General features: G+C 41.9%; 1 protein-coding gene across 1 annotated transcript in view; it reads right to left on the bottom strand.

Annotated features, from left to right (window-relative positions):
- Nucleotides 1-21,869, bottom strand: part of SORCS1 (sortilin related VPS10 domain containing receptor 1) — a gene marked incomplete at its 3' end in the record, with an annotated part of 307,932 nt that overhangs the window by 173,710 nt on the left and 112,353 nt on the right. Inside the window, exon 3 of the mRNA XM_082486026.1 lies at nt 2,343-2,442. Coding sequence (XP_082342152.1) covers nt 2,343-2,442 — 100 coding nt within the window. The remainder of the gene's footprint in view (nt 1-2,342; nt 2,443-21,869) is intronic.

Here is a 21,869-nt window from a genome sequence, read left to right as displayed (position 1 = left end):
AGCTCACCAGATGGCTACACAAACAAGGGTGGCAGTGGGAGGGAGTGGGAAGGTGCAGCCAGAGGTGGTGAAGGATTTTCAGAGCCAGTCTGCACTTCAGTTGGCTTAACGTGCTTGCAAACTTTTGATTTCTTTTTAGGTTTCTTTGCACCACAATAGTTAAGGGATCGTGCAGATTTTGCCCAGCTAAAAAAATATATATATATATATATATTTCTTAGTTCTGGAGAACAGTATTATTGATCTCTAACAAACATCAGGCATGCTTATATAGAAACCCTCCACATCACAGTTTCTGTGCCAGGAAACCAACCTTTCAAACCTCAAAGCTGAAGGACATTTGAGTGATCTGACAATTTCATTCTTTAGCTTCTAGTGTAAAGCTTCGTATCTTCTGCAGGGTCAGCTGCGATGAAATGACATCTCTCCACTAATTTGAGACCATTTAATCCCAGTCCTGATGTTCATCAGGAGACTTGAACCCATACTTTTTCTTGTTTGTCTCTCCACCCCTACACCTTTTTTCTAGTCTTGTACAATCATAGCAACATAGGTAGGTATCAGGAATCAATCAGGGGGCATTACAAAGGTAAGTGGTACCGACTTTTTTTCTGAGGGTCTTCAAGCAAAACTTAAATTCATCTGCATAGCTAAGGACTGGAATACACAGCTACAGTCCATTAATCAGCATACCATTAAGAAAGCACTTGATAGCTGTCTCGTTAGGACAACATGAGGCAGCTGCCTGTAGCAAGGAAGTGGAATGCATGATCCCAAAAGTCAACTCCAGTTTTATCTTCCAGTATTTGCAAACACCGTTTTACCAGGGGGAGGAAGAAAGTCCTTGAACATCAGTCAAAGATTCCTTGGTTACAAACAAAACATTATTCACAGGCTCAGGTGGGGGAGTAGAGAGTGGGATCAAGTATACCCGGTCACGTGTCTACACCTCAGCTGGTGGTAGGGACTTCTGCTTAGAATCAGTTGGAGAAAAGTACATGACATTAGGACACGGTTTGTATCATCCTAGGGTCAACTTCTTAACGGGTCAAATGACTCATGCCTAGAAGTGCCTGTTTCTTTTGAACAGAGTTAAACATGAACTGCAAGAGAACAAAGCTGAGCATTGTCCTCTCTGGTTAGGACATCTCCCTCTTCCTTTCACATTCTGTCTCAAAGAATACATAAACGATTCAGTATAATGAAAACAGCATCACAGTGACCTCAGCTGCCCAAATATACACAGCCTCCTTCAGAGGCGAGTCTTCACCAGCATTTTCGGCCTATGCAATTCAGCTTTGTTGGAATAACTCAAGCTATCCACTGAGGCAGAACACCAAGGACAGAAAACTACTCCGGCCAGGTTCATGCTCTCTCTGCTAGAGCAAAAAGCTGCAGTTAGGCCTTCTACCCACTGCGTGTACACTGTAGCCTCACAGCTAATAAATCAAGAGAACAATGGTGTCACCAGTGCCATTTATTTAATCACATTTTGACTTCATTTTCATTCTTTTTGTCTGGACCAACATATGAGGAAATCTGAAATGAAACTGCTAGTAATTTCAGGATGATTTAAACTTTTAAACTACTTTTTAGTAGCCACACCAAAACACCAGTAGTAATAATAATTGCCTATCGCCAAGTATGAGAGTTAAACCCTTTTTTAAAGGGCACGTGAAGGAGAGCCTTTAAACATGATACTGTTTACCGGTATATCCATGTGCTAGCATATAGGGGACTGCAAGTCTTCCTCATCATTATGAACTGTGCTTCGTCACCACCTAATTATAAAAATTTTGTCAAAAATGTATCTCAAAGATTCCTTTTATGAATATGTCAGCATTATAAATTTTTAGTAAATTGTTAGTCAGTAGGGTGCTTGCATGATTAAAGCCTTCTGGGCTTTGAAAGGCATTTTCTCTGTAGGAATTTGTAAAATCCTGTTCAGTTCACTATTGGGAGCACTTAAAAGACAAATAATGTTACATGCAATCTGGCCACTGTAGAAGCGTTTCTGCCATTTTAATGAGTCTCTCTCAGACAACAGAAGTGATCATCATCCAGAAGGTAAGCAAACAATTAAATGCGAGATACCTATTATGCCTATCCTTTTAACAGCCATCTTTTGCTAACATATATTCCCTGAAGTACACTGGTAGGCAGTACAGCTGATACAAACTGGTTTATGTTTCGGTAAAGCTACATATTTTCTCAAGGGGAAAGAGATAGAAAGACAGAGTTTATGACCATTCAAATAGTAAGATACTGAAGAAACTGGGAGAGATCACCAGGCCAGAAATTGCATCATGAAGTCAAAACGAGCCAACCACCTTATCACCTACCTTACGTTTGTTCGTTGGACAAACGTATAAGTAGCTCAAAATAGTCTTCAGGCCAACTTTATCATTCAGTTTCTCATATGTTGTCCCATAATCTGTTGACCTACAATTCAAAGAGAAATTTCATAAGTACAAACACTTAATCACAAAACCACAAGTCACTTGGCAGCTTTTCAGTGTAACTCATGCTTTACATAGTGGAATGGCTCTCTAGAGCTTTTTGAATGATTCATGTAGTATATAATGATACTTAATTATATACACACAGCATCATGTGAGTGCTTATAATTTACATTTAAATTAGATTAGGAAAAATTAAACCAGCATCTTCCCAAAGCATTTTAAAATAAACACGTACAATAAGAAATGCTGAATTCTGCATATAGAAGATGATAATTGTCAGAAATGCCAAATAGCAGACAAGAAGAGACTAAAGTTAATTCATCGTATACTCCAAGCTTAGACTAATTTTGTTGAGTCTTTCCTCAGCATATTCCAAAGCAGCTGCTCCAGCTGACCGTCCAGTGAAATTGGAATTCAGTTTTTTTGAAAAAAAAAAACATTGATATCCTTTTGAAAACCTAACTACATCAGCATTACACCGACAATGTATATGGGTTTTTTCACATGAACTAGCAGAAGGTATGCACACCCGTGCTTTATCCTTACTTTAAGCACCAGCATTCAGTAGAGAAAATGTATTTCTGATTCGAGGGTGGCCCATAGAGACACTTAACTACACATCTTGGGGAAGAACAGAACAAGTGAACAAACAAGACTGTGCAGAGTTCCTGTTATATCTACTCTAAACATGTGACTGGATGCAAGATCAATTATCAGCAAAGGTTTTGGTTCATAATGCAGCTCATGCTTGCCTGAGTTATGTCCTAATATCCAGGGGATTTAGATAAACAGCCCAAAACAATACAGCTGGTCTCCACAAATTGCAGAAAAGTGACATTTAAAAGTAACAGACATTTAAAAGTATAACATTCTCCCAGATAATAAATCTGCATCTTGTCTTTAAAATGTACAAATGGGTCCATACAGAACTGCACTTGCAAGCAATAACATGAATTTTTCCTTCTGCTAATCACTCCAAAACTATCACAGAATCACAGAATGGTAGGGGTTGGAAGGGACCTCTGGAGATCATCTAGTCCAATCCCCCTGGCTAAAGCAGGTTCAACGAGAGCAGGTTGGACAGGATCACTTCCAGGAGGGTTTGGAATATCTGCAGAGAAGAATCCACAACCCTTCTAGGCAGCCTGTTCCAATGCTCTGTCACCCTCAAAGTGAATAAGTTTTTCCTCCTGTTCAGGTGGAACTTCCTGTGTTCCAGTTTGTGCCTGTTGCCCCATGTCCTGTTGCTGAGCGCCACTGAAAAGAGTCTGACCTCATCCTCTTGACACCCGCCCCTTAGATATTCATAAGCATTGATGAGAGCCCCTCTCAGTCTTCCCTCTCCAGCTAAACAGACCCAGGTCTCTCCGCCTTTCTTCATGAGAGGTGCTCCAGTCCCTCGATCATCTTTGTAGCCCTCCACTGGACTTTCTCCAGTAGTTCCTCATCTTTCTTGAACTGGGGAACCCAGAACCAGACACAGTCATTCTAAAGTAAACCCTAGGCACCAGTTATTTCCAGGTTCTCTCCTGTCTAGGAAACAATGGCTAAATTCACAAAGCTATTTACAACACTTAAGGTCTACAATATTTTTTTTTGTTGTTTGGGTTTGGGTTTTTTGTGGGTTTTTTTGTGTGGTTTTTTTTTTGTTTTTTTTTTTTTTTTTTTTTTTTTTTTTTTGTGAGGTGTGGAGGGTGTTAAATTTCTGGATCAGGTTTCACACCTACATTCATACCACAGCTGGGATTTCAGATTTTGCGATCAGCAAGTGAATAAAACAAGAAGGCAGCAGCTTAGGTTTCTACCCATTAAGATCAATTGCACTAAACTGTGGATTTGCATTAATGTTGAGTCTTTCTATTCAGTAACACTTATCAAAACATTTGCAGGTATCTGTCCTCGTCATATAATAATTGACCTACGGTCTAGGACCAGAGCATCTTCCCTGCCCACCCCACCCACCCCCAACATCAGCACCCCCGTGCGCATATATGACCTTTGTTGGTTAGAACATTAACATCAAATTCTCATCTACTGATTGATCTTTCCCTTTCTGAGGTCATCTCTCTCAGGAGCACATAGAAACTAACCGAGCTATTTCCTCAGTGGACCGAAGAGGAAGATATTGTTACGGTTATTCTGTTACTGAATATTCCAGAGATGTTCCAACATTCGGGATGCTGAACACAGCCCTGCCAAGGACCACCGCTTCACTTTGGTTACCCCGTCCACCTCACCACCACCCAGCCTTCTCAGAAATTAATATTTCTGTTGTGGTCTGGCTAAAACCCAAACCCCATCCTTTGCAAAGTTTAGGCTGACAAAAATAGATAAAGAACGTAAGGACTAAGTCTGACCTACCGAGTTAGGAAAAAAAATACTAATGAAGTAGTACAGCTCTTCTTTACACCAGGGTCAGTGATTTCAAAACGGGACCCTTCAAATGGGGATAGGAGTGAAGCAAATCTGACACATAAAAGGTGCTTTGAAATCGTTAAAGAAAAGCAGCCAGTACCCCTGCCGCAGCACAGGCAAACGGATGCCAAAGGCCTATTGCGAACGGTAATCTTAGAATTGCCAGCCATTCCTTACTTCCAATCTCCGTGCAATTCTTTTGCATTCATAGCTTTACAGGCAACATTATATTCAGATGGAAGCGTGTGCTTCTGCCAACATCTAGAGAAGCAACTGAAAGACTGGAAAGCTTAGAAAAAAGTAATTCATTGCAGATGAAGAAACATGCAAGCAATCAAAGGAGCTACTATCGGATCTTACTCTCATCATCACGTTCTAAACTAGTATCCTGGTTTGAGGTAAAACAAGACCAATTTTGTTCATTAACTTGACTTTTTAGCTAGGCCTCTTCTAACCACTGAAATTAACAGCATATTGTGCAGCCACTGTTCATTCTTAGAGGGATCAGACCAATGTTTATAGCTGATGCCCAGGCACGGTATGCAGAGAGGCTCTGCTTATACTTATTGCTACAACACCAAAGGCCGGCTAACTTGGTTATTTGCTTCGTTGGAGGGTCAGAGGCGGAAAAGCATAGAGGGGTCCCACCTGCGGGGAGGAGCAGACAGGACAGGTGACCCAAAACTGACCATCAGGGTATTCCATCCCACCTGCATCATGCTCAGTATAATAGCTGAGGGATCAAAGGGTCAGCTCTCTTCCTTCAATGGCTGGTGTTCAAGAAGGACTCTGTCCATCTGCCTTTGGTCCCGATCCTGTATCCAGATCCAGAATCCAGTTCCTGTCCATCACCGAGTCAAGTCTGAGACTTGCCCAGTGCCAGCTGGTGATGTGGTTGTCACCCTGGGAGCTTGATACGGTTTTGCATATATTTCATTATTTTCTTTTTATTTTATTAATAATATTTCATTAGTTTAGTTGTTTCTAAACTTGTAAGTCTCTTTTTCCCTCCTCTGCTTTGCTCTTTGAAGAGAACGGAGGTGGAGCATCTGTCGGACCCATCTGGGGTGCCCCATGTCCCCAGCGGTCAATTCGGCTTAAATCACGACAACTAGCAATAGCCAGTCCTTCTACCTGCCCACTTACAAGTTTTTTCTCTTACACCACTTTACAATTAACCTCAATTTTAACAAGTAGGTAAATGTTCTACAACAGCAGGCAGGGACCTAGAAGGGCTTTAACACAAAGAAAATGTGATAGGTACACACAGAGCAGTGGAACAAAACAACTGTATCGAATAAAACACTATGTACACGTGAAGCCTCTGTTGGGATCCAACCCAGGGGTATCATCAACCTGCGTTCATCTTATTCCTATTATATATATATGGATACAAGCAGGTATTGATTAGCAGCCTGGATAAAGAGCTCTTCATTTGTCTTATTAATTGGGTGTATAAATCAGCGTAAGACTCCTAACCCAAGGAAACGCATCGGCCTTTTGGTGATGCAGGAAGCCAGCCTAACCTGGAAGTGTTGCAAAAGACTGCAGGGTGCAGGCAGTAATGACAGCACAGGATCAACAAATTCAATCCCAGTTACCTGAAGGGGAACGGATATGTATCAACCAACATCTCCCACACTTTGTGCGGTAGGCTGCTTCTCTGAGGCTCTGCAGAGGGCACTCAGTTTTAGTGCATCTGTATAACACGAGCAGAGCAGGCAAATGCCTGGGTAAATCATCCAAAAGGACTAAACCCAGGACCCGTAGAACTGGAAACACAAAAATGCAACTCTGTACCTTCTGAACCACCTGCTGAAAAGCCACAGCTACTGAAATAACTGTATGTAACTGTAAACCGTGAGCCCTGTTATATCAGCTCTTGTGTAGACACACACAGTGCAATGCTTTCTCAATTTTTTTTTTTTTTGGGGGGGTGTTTATACACGTGTTTCATCAACTTAATTTCAATCCCCGTGTAAATTGTTTCACTTTGGTTTGATTTGACTTGGTACAATTACAGGCTAAGTCAAAATAAGACCAGATGAGTTCGACATATGAAGGTATGCAGAGAGGTTTGATATATGTGCAAGTCTTAACTAAATATAGAAAAAAAAAATAGGTATGTGCTATGACACTGTGGATGTTACTGAAATGCAGATAATATTTAGAAAAATAATAATATTCAGAAACTGAATATTTAGACTCAGTTCTGAACTTCACGCCTGTCCCACCATTTTAGTTGTAAGTGCTTCCATTAAAACCATCCTAAATTTTACCAGTAGCTGTTTATAATCAGACTCCCTACTTTTTCAGTAAATCAGAATGATTTCTGCAAACATCCAAGAAGAGAAACATTGCAATTATTACCAGTTCATTTGACAGTATAAAAAAAGTACCAAAACTGCGGGACTGAAGCTCTGACTTCCCTGAGTAATAAATTAAGACAAAACTAGGAACACGTAGAATAATTTATATTTTGCAAACTATTTGCAAGAAAGTTGACATTTAAATAACTTCATTATTATTCATTGACAGGGCTTTTCCCTCTCCTCCCGTCAGGGTAAATGACATTTCTATTACAGTATTATAATAAACTCCTGCACATTTTAAATAAAGTTACTGAATTCCATTAGTCCACCTACTGTCATGAATATATCTCAATCCATTCCTACCAATATTTCACAACTATAATAGGCATTCTGAATCAACCAGTAACATGAACCCTATGGAAATTTTCTTCTTTCTCAAGAAGCACAGACTGAAATTCAGAGGACTGTCAGTTTGAATATACAGATTAAACAAACTCCCTCGCAAGTTGCTGTTTACTCTCCTTTGTTGCAAATTTAAGGTTGTCTGTACTTATTTTACACAAGCTGCTGAAGAACTGAAGACTCAACCAGTTGATTGTTTGGTCAAGGTTTCTTTTGCAACAAGATCTTTCTGGAATCCTCCACGAGAAAAAAAGAAAAACATTACATGATGGCTTTAAGCTGTGTAACATCATGCCTCCTGCCTATTAGAGTGTAGCTTTCTTCCCATAAGAGACATATGTTAACAGATGAAGTTCCTTGTTATAACACACATAATTAAGAAGCAATCACTTTAATTGGTACCCTTTACTTTTTTTTTTTTTTTTCTTCATTTTTTCCACCAGTTACGCCTGGTTTTCACATATTAATGTAACTGCTTCCCCACACACAGCTGCACCGTGAGAAGACGAGCTACGTGTCATGTCCTCACCCTCCTTCCTCCACGGTTTAATTTGCTGCTCCTCACCGGTGTGCGAGCGGCAGCCAGCCCCGGGAGGCAGGACCAGACGCTGCTGTGCCGTGGTTAGGGAGCAGCGGAGCAGGGCAGCCCGTCGTGACCAGGAGCAGCGTGCAGAAGCGGGCTCTACCCTGTTTCTCCTTCTGCACAAGAATTCAGCCCTGGCAGAAGTCAGGTATTTTAACTAAGCAGCAGCAGCTATTAGCTCATCTTTTCCAACTCCGTGCATACCCACAGTTTGCCACCTGGTTTGCCTCCAAAGGGACTGGCCAGTGGAGCGCAAGATTTGCCAGTTGCTGTCATATTAATCTCTACATAAGCGGTTTTTGGATAGAAGGCGTTCGGATCACAGAAGGCAGAACCACATGCGGAGTCACAGGCTGCATTTACGAAAGGTTTTCACTGAACAAGCTTTTGAATAAAGGAGTAATTAAGACATTAAAAGTGATCTTTTGCATGTGAATGTGAAAAATATTGGAGCTGGTAATTCTGGAGCGTATTTGTATTCCTGTGTGCAATGTTTGAAGCCTGTTTGTAAACTCTGCTGTAGAATTGTCGACTTTTGCCTTCTTTCTTTCTGAGGATCTTTCTAGGCTGCGGTGCTATTCCCTCATCACTTAAATTGAAACTCTTTCCTTTATGGTTTTATAGCCAAGCGCTAAAGTTGCCCATTGATTTTTGCCACGCCACCATGTTTCACAAAAGCTAGTAATGTCAAAGTCTTCTTCAACAGCTCACCATTTAAGTTCGCATGTTCTTCCTGTTATGCCTTTCACAAGCCATTGATAAGTGTCACTTTTCATCTGATGCCTGATTTAACTCCTTCATGTGCAACCCTGGTATTTTTTCCAGAAAGTAATAATGTCTGATCTCCGCTTCTCTCTCAGGCAGGAACTGGGTTTTATCCCATTCTTCATTTTCATAGAAAGTTACTCTTGCTTTACAAATTACCTTGCTTCAGCTGGATGCTTCTCACCAGTCCAAGTCTCACTGTCTTTCTAACTCGTCGTATACATTCCCTAAGGCCTTGCCCATTTCTAACGGGATCCGTTTGCCTAGCTTATAGACACTGACACGTTTTGAGGGGAGTTTTACATCTCCACATTGAAGAGCAATTGCGAGACGAAGACACAGTGAATCCTGTGTCCTTGGACACAGTTTCCATGCAGCAAAGAGGCAGACCTTACCCTCATTTGTGCAAGTTTCCCTCCCCTCCGTCCCCTCCAGCACACAGGTTATCACATCAGAACGTCTGGGGAATTCTTCCTGGGGATTTTTTTTAAGGCAGAACACAGCATTTTTATTTAAAACTGCTGTATCCCACCAAGCAGCCCAGGCCTTTCAACACTGAACCGATGCGTGCCCCCAACACATTGCCTTTCTTCAGCTTGGGACCAGCCAAAATGTGTCTTTATGCCTTCCTCGGCCTCCTCTTCCTCATTTTGTTAAAGAATCTTGGCTGATTTTTAGCTATAGCTCATTTTCTTTAAGCAGGTAAAGTGAAGCTAGTTCGGGGAGGGATTTTTGCCTTCCTACGAGTTTGGTTCAAGAGGGCAGTAGGAAGTGGCCTGACAGCAGTGACAGGCCAAAGAGTTGGTTAGCATTTCTTTAAACATCTGTAATGGCACTGCACATGTCACAGCACTAAACCACTTCAAATTTCCCCTGACAGGTTGAAATTAACTTTCAAAGACCTCTCCAGGGTAAAGAAAAAGAAGAGATTTCAAAACTCAGGGGACCCATATGTCTCAGTGCCTCAGTGAACACATTTCTGATGACTTTTTTTCCTCACGAGGCCCTCAGCAGGCTGGCAAGTATTACTGTTCCCCACTGCCTAGGTGGGAAAGAGTAGATAACTAATCCCACATTTGAAGGAAGTCTGTGACAGAGCCAAACGCAAGTCCCCTCAGGCTCCACCGACTTCCCACTCCATCCTGACAGCATTGGTTTTCTGGGGTTTCGTGTGTGTAAAGAAGGATCGGAAAGAGCCTTAATATCAGTGTCAAAAGGAAGAAATGCAAAATTAAATACAGTTCAAATGTGCATTTTAAAACAGCTTTAAGCCTCCATTTTGAAAATGGCTTGCTTCCAGTTTGAGTCGTGACTGCAAGTTTTACTAGAAATGAAGTTATGAATTTTTATATTAGTTTATTGAAATGATTTTTTTTCCCCTTATGGAAAGAATATTCTTATCACAAAATAAAGTTTCCCATGTACAGAAGTCATCAAAAAGACTTGGGGAATCCGACAGGGTAAAAAATGAAGAAACAATAGGAAACTACGAAATTGACATTTCTCTGCTTAATCAGTTAAATTAATTCAATTTTCTTCTTCTCCTTTTTAATCAACTTTTATTTGGAGTACTCTAAATGAACAGAAATACACACACTCAAATTTCTTGCAATTTTTGGCTTAATATAGCTCAGCTGATTATTGCTATAAATAATTTAAAGATGTGACAAGCAGTAGAAGCAGCTGATATTTTGTCATCCCATTCAGAGTTTCCAGATTGCATTGGGTAGTTATTCAATATCTTACCCAAATCCGAAAGAAGGGGGGGGGGGGGGGGGGGGGGAGGAGATGTTATCTGCAGGTGACCCAGATAAGTTGTTTATTTCCCCTTAAAATAATGGTTCAAGAGAAACAAATCTGGCTAACTTGCCTTCACTGCTATTTCAGTTGAGAGTTAGTAACTCAGGTTAGCAACCTAAACAGGGAATACCTATCCCTCTGTCTCTACCATATCCAAAGTAAGGACCATCCATCCCTTTGCATATATTTAGTGAAGACCCTGCCAGAATCTGTATCCACGTGGCTAAACCTCCACCTGCTGATACCAGCTGTAGGCATAGGTCACCATTTTATAGCCATCTGCACTCTTATTATCATCTGGGGCTGTCCTGAGCACACACGTGGGTTTTGGGACAACCAACCATTTATGGCTTCAGCAAGCCACACCTTTCACCATACAATACATCTTCTGTACGTTTCACAAGCCAAGTAGAAGGAAAACCCTTTGCAATTTGGAAAGTTTTAGGAAAACAAGTAGTAGTCCAATATGTCTGAGGCTTTGAATCCTTCTGTCAAGATTAACTGGAATTTGGTCAATAGCTTCAGAAGTCATCGGGGATGACAATTGTGGGAATCTTCCAGCAGGACAGAAGACAGGTTGTATAGGATAAAGGGAAGCTGTGTAATCAGGGTGAGGTTATTTCTTATTCTTAATCTATGTCAGGAGAGAAGTGAAACAGTCCATTACGATGAACATGCAAGTGTTCCCAGAACAAGACAGAAGAGCAAACCTACTAATACCATAACGCAGAGTTAGGCAGCAGCAAGACTTTTGACTGTTGAATGCAATGACTAGAAAAGAATTCTAATAATCTGGTTAGCACACGAATGCCGACCACGCTGGCAAGACTGAAAGTTCACAGAAACTTAGAAGTCTCTCCGATTGCCCAAGCAGAGCATGCGGCCCTGTGAGTCCTGTACATGCTTTTTTTAATCACCTGAAAGCTTGGAAGAATCGTGCTGAATGTGCTTAGGCACTATTGTCCTGAAATCAGAATGATTCCGCCAGGATTGATCCGCACCGTGCCTTGCTATGACGCAAACCCTATCCCTCTGTGAGCTGCTAAAGACTACTGCACATCTATTCTGCTAAAGCGTTGTATTCTTTGCAGAGATCGATCACACCTGTATTGTTTATGGTGAACAACCCTTAGAACAAACTAGTCCATGTCACACAACCAGGTTCTTCTTGGAGACATCTAGTAAATTTACTGGAAATTAAAACTTAGGGAAGAGATAGTATGTGGCATATATCATCAAAACTAAAGTAGAGAATCAAAAGTAAAATCAGGTAAAGCAAAAACAATATCCAATGCGGATATATGTAACTGCTTCAGCTCTAGTGACACGTGTATCCCATTGCATAATATCTCTTCAGATCTCCCATCTTACTGAACTAACCATGGGACAACACTAACTCAGATCAAACTTTCAAATGTTTAATAACAATCCAGAGGTATCTTGTGTTTGCAAGCTGGCATTAAAGGGCTTTTTTTATACTAGTTTCTGATGCCACTGCCTTTTTCAGCAGAAGTAACATTCTACTGTATTGTGGAGTTGGGCTTTTTTATCTTCAGGCTTCAGAGAAATTGCTGACCCCACCCGGAGTACTGCAACCAGCTCTAGAGCACCCAACATAAGGAGGACATGGACCTGTCGGAGCGGGTCCAGAGCAGGGCCACGAAGATGATCAGAGGGCTGGAGCACCTCTCCTATGAAGACAGGCTGAGAGAGCTGGGACTGTTCAGCCTGGAGAAGAGAAGGTTCCGGGGAGACCTTACAGCCCCTTCCAGTACGTAAAGGGGCCTACAGGAAAGACGTAGAGGGACTTTTTATCTGGGAGTGTAGCGATAGAACAAGAGGTAACAGTTTGAAACTGGAAGAAGTAGATTTAGATTAGGTATTAGGAAGAAATTCCTTCTCGTCAGGGTGGTGAGACACTGGCACAGGTTGCCCAGAGAAGCTGTGGCTGCCCCATCCCTGGAGGTGTTCAAGGCCAGGCTGGATGGGGCTTTGAGCAACCCAGTCTAGTGGGGGGTGACCCTGCCCATGGCAGGGGGGTTGAACTAGATGATCTTTAAGCTCTCTTCCCACTGTAACCATTCTGTGGTTCTATGATTCTATGGATACCCAAAGTAAAGAGCAAGATCTAGCAGAAAAAAAAAAAAAACCACCAAATTTGGATTAGATGAGAATTACAAAATCCATATTCAAATTCGTCATGCTGCCTGCTGATCAGGGGTCAGATCCTGATCACGCTCTCATGTAAATCCAAAGTATTTACTACAGAGATGCATCACCGTAAATGCAGAACTGGAAAGCATCAACAATTAACTCCCCCTGGCTTGGAAGCAGCTGCTTCTAGGAAATCAGAAGGATCTTTGCTGTTAGAATGCAAGAAGTGAGAATTTTTCTTTCAAGTATACGATTCCTAACTTTTTGTGTGTAAACTAATGCATTGAGATTCAACTGGACTCTGCCCTAAAAGTGTTTTCTATGCATGGTTTTGCAGAAATGGACTATAAAACCAGTGTTTTGCTGTGGACAATTCCATTTTGGGGGCCACAGCTACATTCTGGAATTCCTCTCAAACAGTGCTGTGCTAAATGACCACTTGCAGGATTAGCTCTGGGAAAGGAGACGGGATGCCTAGGGCAGAGAACTGCATTCGTGGCAAAATAACTGTGGACTTGCCACCAGGCAAACAGACCCCCAGAAAGCAAGAGGGGCTGTTGCCCCTGAGGGCAAGGTGAGGTGGCAGTAGAGGGAACTGTGGCTTTCCCCTCCGTTGCTTGAGCAGCAGAGAGGATGACTCTCCAGAGCTCTACCCCTCAAAACTCCCTTCCAGCTTCTTATCTTCCTATGGCCTGAAAGACTCATCTCCAGTCCCTCACTGACAGAAACAGCAAAAGTCAAGAAGAGCGTAGGGAGGCCAGCAATCATGAACACTTCAACTACTCTAATCTAATGCCGGGTCAAAGCCCGCAGCGGGAAAAAAAAAAAAAAAAAAAAAAAGAGACAGCCATCAACGGAGGACCTTCACTTGACCCTCTCAAAGACTCAGGAATATAGCACCAGTGGTGCTCTGGCTGAAACAGTAGTGGAATCTCTCCTGATCTTTCTATGACCTATGTTGTGCTATGGTGCTGGGATGCATGTGGGAAGGACCACTAATTTTGGGGAGCTAATTAATATATACCAAAAGCCGATACGTTATTTACACTTGTGCATCTGACTGTATGTACACTCCAAACACTTCCTCCGTCCCTGTCTAAATTCATAGTACCGTTTTTCAATATTTTTTCCATTTTCCATCACAGCATTATTTTCAATGAAGGAACAGAGCCTGAAAAAAGGAACGACAGTTTAACTAGCAACAGTCTTGTTCCTTGTTACGTTAGGGAAATTTTTGAGAATCAGTGGACTACACTGGTCTGGAAGACATCCTTATCTACCTGACTTGTTTGTCAAAACAAACAAGCAGGCTAAGATGCAAATTTCCACCTTTCCTTCATCAGCATATTCTCCACTTGGTAACACTGCAACTCAAAATGAAGCCATCCCCACAGGCCCAACCTGACTTAAGGCTTATGGTCATCAAAAAACCCCAACAAAACTCAGCTTAACTGTGATGGATATTAAGGTTGTTCTTCCTTACATTTAAATTAAAAGATGCCTTTTAAATTAGAAGAATTGAGAATGACTAATGATTCTTCTTGCCATATGTTTACACGGGGCATACTGACATCACCGCGCTCTTAATGCCAAATTCTTGCTTATAAAGTGGTTCTTTGAGTGTCGCATCTTTCCATTTCCACCACAGTCTGGTGTAAATCACACAAATAGCTAGGACTGTAGCCCAGTAATCATCACACTATTAACTTTCTAATTGATGGTAACGGCCAGAATAAATTTCAGGCACCCCAAGGGGTGGTTAATGGATTTTGTAGCTTGAGGGCAGAGCAACAGGAAGCTTTTCCTTTAATCAGTGAGATGAGACAACTATACATGCCCTACACCCCCCACCCCATCATAACACTGAGGTCATCGCAGCTTTTCTTGAAAAGGTGGGTGTTGCCGGGCAAAAAAACAACCCTCGCAGCGGGCTGAGATCAGTTACAAGATTTGATATAGTAGCTCAGCAGAGCTATGTTATGTTAGCATCTGTAGTCGTGTTATACATCCAGAAAACTGCTTTAGCCCATCTCCAATTAAGAGCAAGAAGGAGTTTTATCGTGTCATAAAAATGTTGCAGATCTTCCCTGGCTTGTAGTACATACCCTGCAGAAGAGGCTTTCTAACTAGCATCGTCCAAGCATTTGCAACACAATACGCAATCTTAGTTCTACCCTGCCAGCGCAAATCAACAACCAGAAAGCTTAAAAGAGCCAGACAGCCCAAGACATTATTTTCAAAATCATTGTCCAAGCCCCTCGGTTGTTATAATGGAGTAACTCCCAAGCACCAGCAGCACTTTAAAACCAGCTAAAAATGCGCCTCATGCATTAATTTATATTAAAGTTAGTTGGAAGATGGAATTCCCATACCTTAGGCAATGCTAACAAAATTTTTTTTTGCCCTGTTTTAAACTATCATGATTCCCCAAATCCGGATAGAATAAGAATGCACGGGACAAAAGAGATTAAGGAAAAAACAAAAAAGACTGTTTCATCCCACTAATATCAGCATTATCATTAACCATTCAACTGAATATTTTATAATGCAGTCTGGCTGTCAGCCCACAGGAAAAAAGCTCAAATGAAACAAGGAGAAAATCAAAACGAAACACACTTTCGGTTTCAAATCATTCTGACATTTTCTGTCAAGATTTCGTTTTTAAAATATCGCAAAAGATTTATCTGCCTAATTCCGCATTTCCCAGCAGAAAATTGTTCCACTGAAAAGATTTCAATTAGCTCTCTGAGCCCTAGTAACGAACAGGCTAAGTTGATAGCTAGACTGTTACTCTACCTCAGCACCTGAGAACGAACTTTTTGTTGTTGGATGTAAAAGCTGTGCTAGTGGATTACTGTACCCAAGAATCACTAAGTAACGTTTTAAAGCAGGCAAATACAATGAGTGCTAATTTTTGTCTTTTTAAAACCATTCGAATGATGCATCTGTACCGTTTGTGTCAGTTTCAAATATCATACATCACCCAGAGCCACAAAGCTTTATTTTTTCCTCTCGGTTGGTAGAAGCATATTTATCACTCTGTATCTCAAGGATCGGTGGGGCTATAAAGCTTGCTATTTATAGCTACTCTTGGGGTATCAAGCAAGTGACAGTAATTTGTTCCTTTGACATCTAACCTTAGGTCAACTCCAGTAGCAGAAGATGGATTTTTACAGGAAATGAAATGAAAGTACACAGCAGAAGATTAATACCATTTCCTAGGCCCGAGGAGAATGCACGCTCCCAGTCACTCTGCAGAAAAAATGGTCAGGAGCGTGCACTGTGTATTGAGAACAGAGCAAGACGCGGTCAAGGTGATGTGTTCAGTCTATTAGAGAGCTGATACACCGGCATTTGTGCATAGAGGAATCGCAGGCTGGTAGTCTAGAAACGAGCTCAGCTCTTCTGGTTCTTTGATTTTGAAAGTCATCTTTAAGTCAGTGCCAGCTACAGATAAAGTGGGATCTTGCTTTTATGTTACTGGTAAATGATAAAAGAACGTTAAAGCTAGGCTCTAAATTCCATATCAGAAACATCTTGCACAGGATCAAGTTACCATTTTCCCCCACATTGCAAAAACATCTTGTATTAATTATATTTTCTGTTTGAGAGAAAGTAAAGACTGCAGATTGAAACATCTTGAAAAGATTCCTTGATACTAAAATCCTTACTGGGCCATATTCATCTGTTACAACTTATACACAAGTGCCTTTAAAAACCAAAAAAAAAAAGAAAAGGAATTTGACCAGAAGATTATTCTTCCCCTCCTCCCCAAGCCATTGGTTTTTAATTTATTTGGAATTAAAATTATCAGAAAGGTCTTTCCAAAGCTGTGGGTGCATAGAGACATTAATTATACAATCCAGTCATTAAAATAATGCCACCAACAGGAACTCAGCCAAGTACCTAAGAGGTCCTTCTACCTTCTTATAATAGACTTATCATCCTCAGCCATCACCAATTCCCTTAAAAAAAAAGGTGTGTTTTCCAACATGCTCAGAAGGTCCTCCGATTTCAGCTTTGCTGACCTCCAAATCTCACACGTGACACAGGAGCCGGGTAAACCCCCAGATTTATCTGTAATGCCAAAGCCCATCTCCAACAGAGTCCATCACTTCCAGGCATACTACTGCTCTGTGCTAACACAGTCACGCAACTGCTACTGCAATGGGCTCGATCAGGCTGCAGCACGTGTCCCCTGCGACACTGGGCGGGTGGCGGTACGCATTACACGTGCCCACTCATATGCCTGTCTCAGGAAGTGGCATTAGTGGGAAAGAAAATAAACTATCATACATCATATGTTGGACAGTCAAGACCCTCGTGTTTACTTCCAGGCTGTGGGCAATGCAGCCTGCTTAACTCTTAACCCAAAGAAGAGCTTATTTGGCTATATTTATGGAGTATTATGTAGTGCCATGGGGAAGCACTCTATGTCCCAAAACAGCTGGAAAAAGTCATGTTAATTTCACCTGTGTGGAAGCCAAGTCTGGTAGAACACCAGTTATTAATTACAAAAGGTTTAAATTTGTACTTTGAATCGCAAAGGTCACACAGCTACATAAAGATAACACCCTCAAAAAGAACCTTCATAAGTCCCTGGACATACGTCTGGGAGATGCTTGCCAAGTCCTGTCCTTCTGCTTGATGGAAAGGCACGGATAAATGCCCATTAGTGGAAGGTCTTCAATTTAGTTTTGATTTATTAAGCCCCAATTAGAACAGACCCTTTAACTCACAGTCGCCAGAATAGATGAGCACTGGAAGTGTCCTGCTGGATGGTGGGGATGGGAAGGAGGCGAGAACGGGTGCGAGATGTTAACTGTGCAGTTCAGCTGGGGAGCAGACCTTCCTCTATCAGCGGTATGCCCAGAAACCCGCTTGCAGCGCTATCTACGCACACACACGCTCCCACCATCTATCAAACAGGCTGCCAGAAATCTGATAATTTCTTGCTTAAAGGCCCAGCAGCAGGTGAAATAAGACCAGACAACTGACCAATTCGTCTAGGTCTCCACAGATCAAACCCCTGCCAAAAATGCACTGAATCCTCCCTCTCCAGTGGATTAGAATTGGAGCACTATAAATACGCAAAAGAGTAGTCAGTGATTTTTCATTGCTTCAGAATAAAGTTCCCTGTTCAGCCCATCTAATCTTTGGGTGAATAAGGCACCTTAACCTTCACATCATGCGTGGTTTTTCCTACCTCCATCCTCTTCCCCCTGTTTTAAAATTTATGGTTACCATTTAGGCTGATTTCAATTTCCATTAATAATATGTGCGACTGATGTACATTTAAGTGAATTTAATCATGTTGTAGTGACAGGCTTAGCTTAAAGCGGGGCTTCACTTAGAACTATCAAGTAAATTTCTCTTGAAAAGGTCAGTTTAACATTTAACGGGAGGGCCCATTCCAGACAAATTAGAATTTGCTCCACTTGTTTCGAGTGCAAACACTTTTCAAGCCAGCTTCGACAGAGACACGTCAATCAAAAGAGAAGAGTGTCAGGTGCCCAAGGGAGAAGGTTCACTGATGCCTCCATCCACAGCCAGCCCAAAGGCTGCCCGGACACATGGGCAAAACTGAAGCATTCCTGCCCCACTGTGTTCAAGGACTGGGGCTGGACTGGAGCCAGACCACACCGTAGCAAGCAGGGAAGGCAGAGCTGGAAGGGTTTAGGCAAGCCCCCAACAAGTCAGACTTATTTCTAATTGCTGCAGCAACAGGAATGCTATGGCGAGAGGTTATTGCACGTGTGTCCCGTGAGGATTTATTATTGCTCCTGTGCCCATCAGAGGCAGTTCAGCTTTCCGGGACAGCGGCATTGTAAGCGGAGAGACGATACCTGTAGCGCTGTCTCAGTGGTAACCTCAGCAGTAGCCCAATTCCCCTATAGCTTGAGTTGGTCCTGCCTTCAGCTGAGGAAGACAAGTGCCTACTGCCATGCAAAAAGGCGGTGCATAGCCACTTAACCGATGTGAATCACACATCTGAGCTTTGAAGTTGTTCAGCAGACTCAGAAGATGCTTATTCCCATGGATGCAGCAGAATCTTGTGCTAAAAGCCCCTGTATTCACACTTCCTCGGAGGCAGCGAGACTTACCCTGCTGGGAGACAGAAAAATACTCTGTAGGAGCCCAAAGCAAGTTCAAGCCATATGGGGAGAAAAGTAAGCCCTGTGCTGTACCCTCTCTATACCTCTGGAGACAGCTGGCACCATCACAAACAAAAAGCAAGAAATAAGCTGTAGCATTTGAATCTTTGAACCAGTACCTCTAGAGAACACGGAGTGACACGAGATCTTGTAGCATCTCCACATTACTGATGAGCTTTTCGTTGGTAACAGACACTGAGATTAAGACCTCCTGTTACTGTCCCACCGATACAAGAATGTAATGTGTCCTAGTAGACTTTTTCATTGAAAATAAAGTTTTCCCTAAGGATGTTTTACATCAGGTGAGTTTTTCGACAGAATCAAAACATCCTCCAGGGACATATCCAACCTTCCCAGCCAGCTGGCTGGCTGAATGACATCCCCCGTTTAGTGACAAGTTTCACAGTCTTTTTCACTGTCATGTTTTACCACAATTTCAGAAATGCAAAATTCCTCATAAAACAAAAATTCTATTTTTCCAGCCAGCTAAGTAGGTTAATCACAGTACAAATTTTCCCTGTCAATTCCCAAGCTCTCCGGGAGTCCTGGAGAGGCCTCAAAGAGTATCTTTGACATCTGTACTGTCACCCTCTGAACAGTCTTCATTATTTCACAGACTTGTGCTTCTGCCTACAAGGGGTGGTTGAGGGAAAAAAAAAACCAAACAACAAAACAAACAAAAAACCCACCTCACACACACTGGAAGTTCAGAGATAAAACTGAAATTCAACTCAGTCATCTGCAGGGTCACTTAGAAATGTTTCAGACACACGTTTTCAGTTTAGAAAATGCCAACCTGCCAAAGCAAAGCGTCTCAGAAAAGCTCCTGCACGGAATTTCCTGGCAGAACATCAGAAGGAGCAGATTAGTTAGTTCTGGGAAGATATCCACCTGAGATGTGAAAGGTCCAGGCTTGGTGAAAGGAGAGGAGAGCATATAGCAAAATAATCAGCTAAATTATTGATGCGTTTGTAGCTGTCTAAACACTGAAACAGCAGTTGGGGCTGTTATTGCAGCAACCACCAATGTACTGAAATTAGTTTCAATCAAATCTTCTTCTTACAGCAAGGCAAACGCTGACATGGTGTCATTTTCAAATGATACAAAACTTCAATTTAGGACCTTTCTCCATCTGAAGAGAACTCTCTGAGCCACTGTACTTATTTTATCGTGAGGTGATGCTCCCCTTCAGGCCTTCGAACTCTGCTTGTGTGTAGGACACAGAGATGTTTAATAATGCAACTACACTCATGATTATGGAGGAGAGTAATAGATTCACCAGCAATTTAACTAATCAAGCTGACAAAGTGATTGGGTTCAAAAAGGGAAGGACTCTCCCAGCAGCAGTTCATTAAAATAAAAATGAAACTCTGCACTTTTCCAGTGTAACAAAAAGGATGTACTGGTCTATAAAAGGGAAGGAAAGGGAATAGCCTGAAGCAGCTCAACTACCAACAAGCTACAGATAAAACAAGTCAGGTATAGGGTGCAGCTGAGACTGGACGGGCTGTTCCAGCTTCACTGCAGAGGATCGGCAAACGAAAGCTGCCAACAGAAGTTCTGCAAGGAAAGCCCTTGTACCTATGGAATCATTTACATCAGGTGATAGTAAACAGCAGCTGAAGATGACAGGTTTTCTTGTAGCAACGGAGCCAACCGTGGCTCTGAGGGAGGGCCGTGACAAACCTCAGAAAGCAAGCCCGGTTTTGTATGAGAAATGTGTGGATGCAAGAGAAAAGTAAAGCTACTTGGGAAATGGAAAGCTGACTCATCCGCACGCAGCTCAGCAGCGGTCCCATGAAGTTATCAACACCGCGTGAGGCTGCTGAGAGTCAAGAAACTCAGGCTGGGTGGCAGCGTGCGAATATATAAAAATAAGTGTATTTTTGTAGGAATGTTTTATGTATGAGAATAGAACAGAACTGCTGGAGAGAATGAAATAAAAAACTCGTGTGATTTTTTTTTAATTTTATTTCATGTTAAGACTTAATGGGAAAAATCCTAAAGTTATTAATAGCTAAAAAAAACTACAGGTTTTATTGGATCCCTGAGCTGCTAACAATTTTTATAAAGGACATTTCAAAATGGCATATAGGAGATGTGATAGACGGGGGGCTGTTGTGTAATAGTTTGTTCTGGCTTGGTTTGTGGGGTGTTTGCTGTAAGAGCAGACTAGTGGTATTTAAGAGGGAAGCTGCTGGTGAAGAGAAGGAGGAAATAAGCAAAGAGAAAGGATGGCTCAGGAAAAGCTACCTCTTAATTGGCACTTAAGGATCATTAAGAGACATTGGCAGAATCAGGTAGAGGAAGGGCTTTGACTCAAGGGTGAAGGAGCAATTTTGTCTGCAGGACAGGAACTGTGATACACAATCCAAACTAGTTCAAACCAACCCGAAAATCCCTCAGGAAGGCATCTAAGTGGGACAAACATTGCCAAACCCCGTAAACAACAGCCACCAAAGAAGGGACTACTGTCCCAGGACTGGCTTTACGGCTTGTCACTGCTGTGAGAGAGCAGAAGAGGGAACGCGAGGGTGAGAGAGAAAGTGCAGATTTCTCGTTGCAACACCAGATACAAAAACTCGTGCTACAAAAGATTGCCCGGAACCACTTTACCATTGGATATGTCAGACATGCTTTCATCACCTTGAGATTTACAATATTCTTTCTAAACATTTCCTCTTAACATTTAAACAACAACAAAAAAACCACTTCAGTTTGAGAAAACTTACCTTTATATAGTGGTTTACGGTCACCAAAAGAAAAGAGCGTATGTTACCAAATTTCTGCAGCAACATTCATAAGCATGGAAGAATACAAA

The sequence above is a fragment of the Vanellus vanellus genome, assembly GCF_965231255.1.
Source record: "Vanellus vanellus genome assembly, chromosome: 7".
Taxonomy (NCBI): domain Eukaryota; kingdom Metazoa; phylum Chordata; class Aves; order Charadriiformes; family Charadriidae; genus Vanellus; species Vanellus vanellus.
Note: the sequence above shows the minus strand (reverse complement) of the source record. Positions and strands in the feature narration are given on the sequence as shown.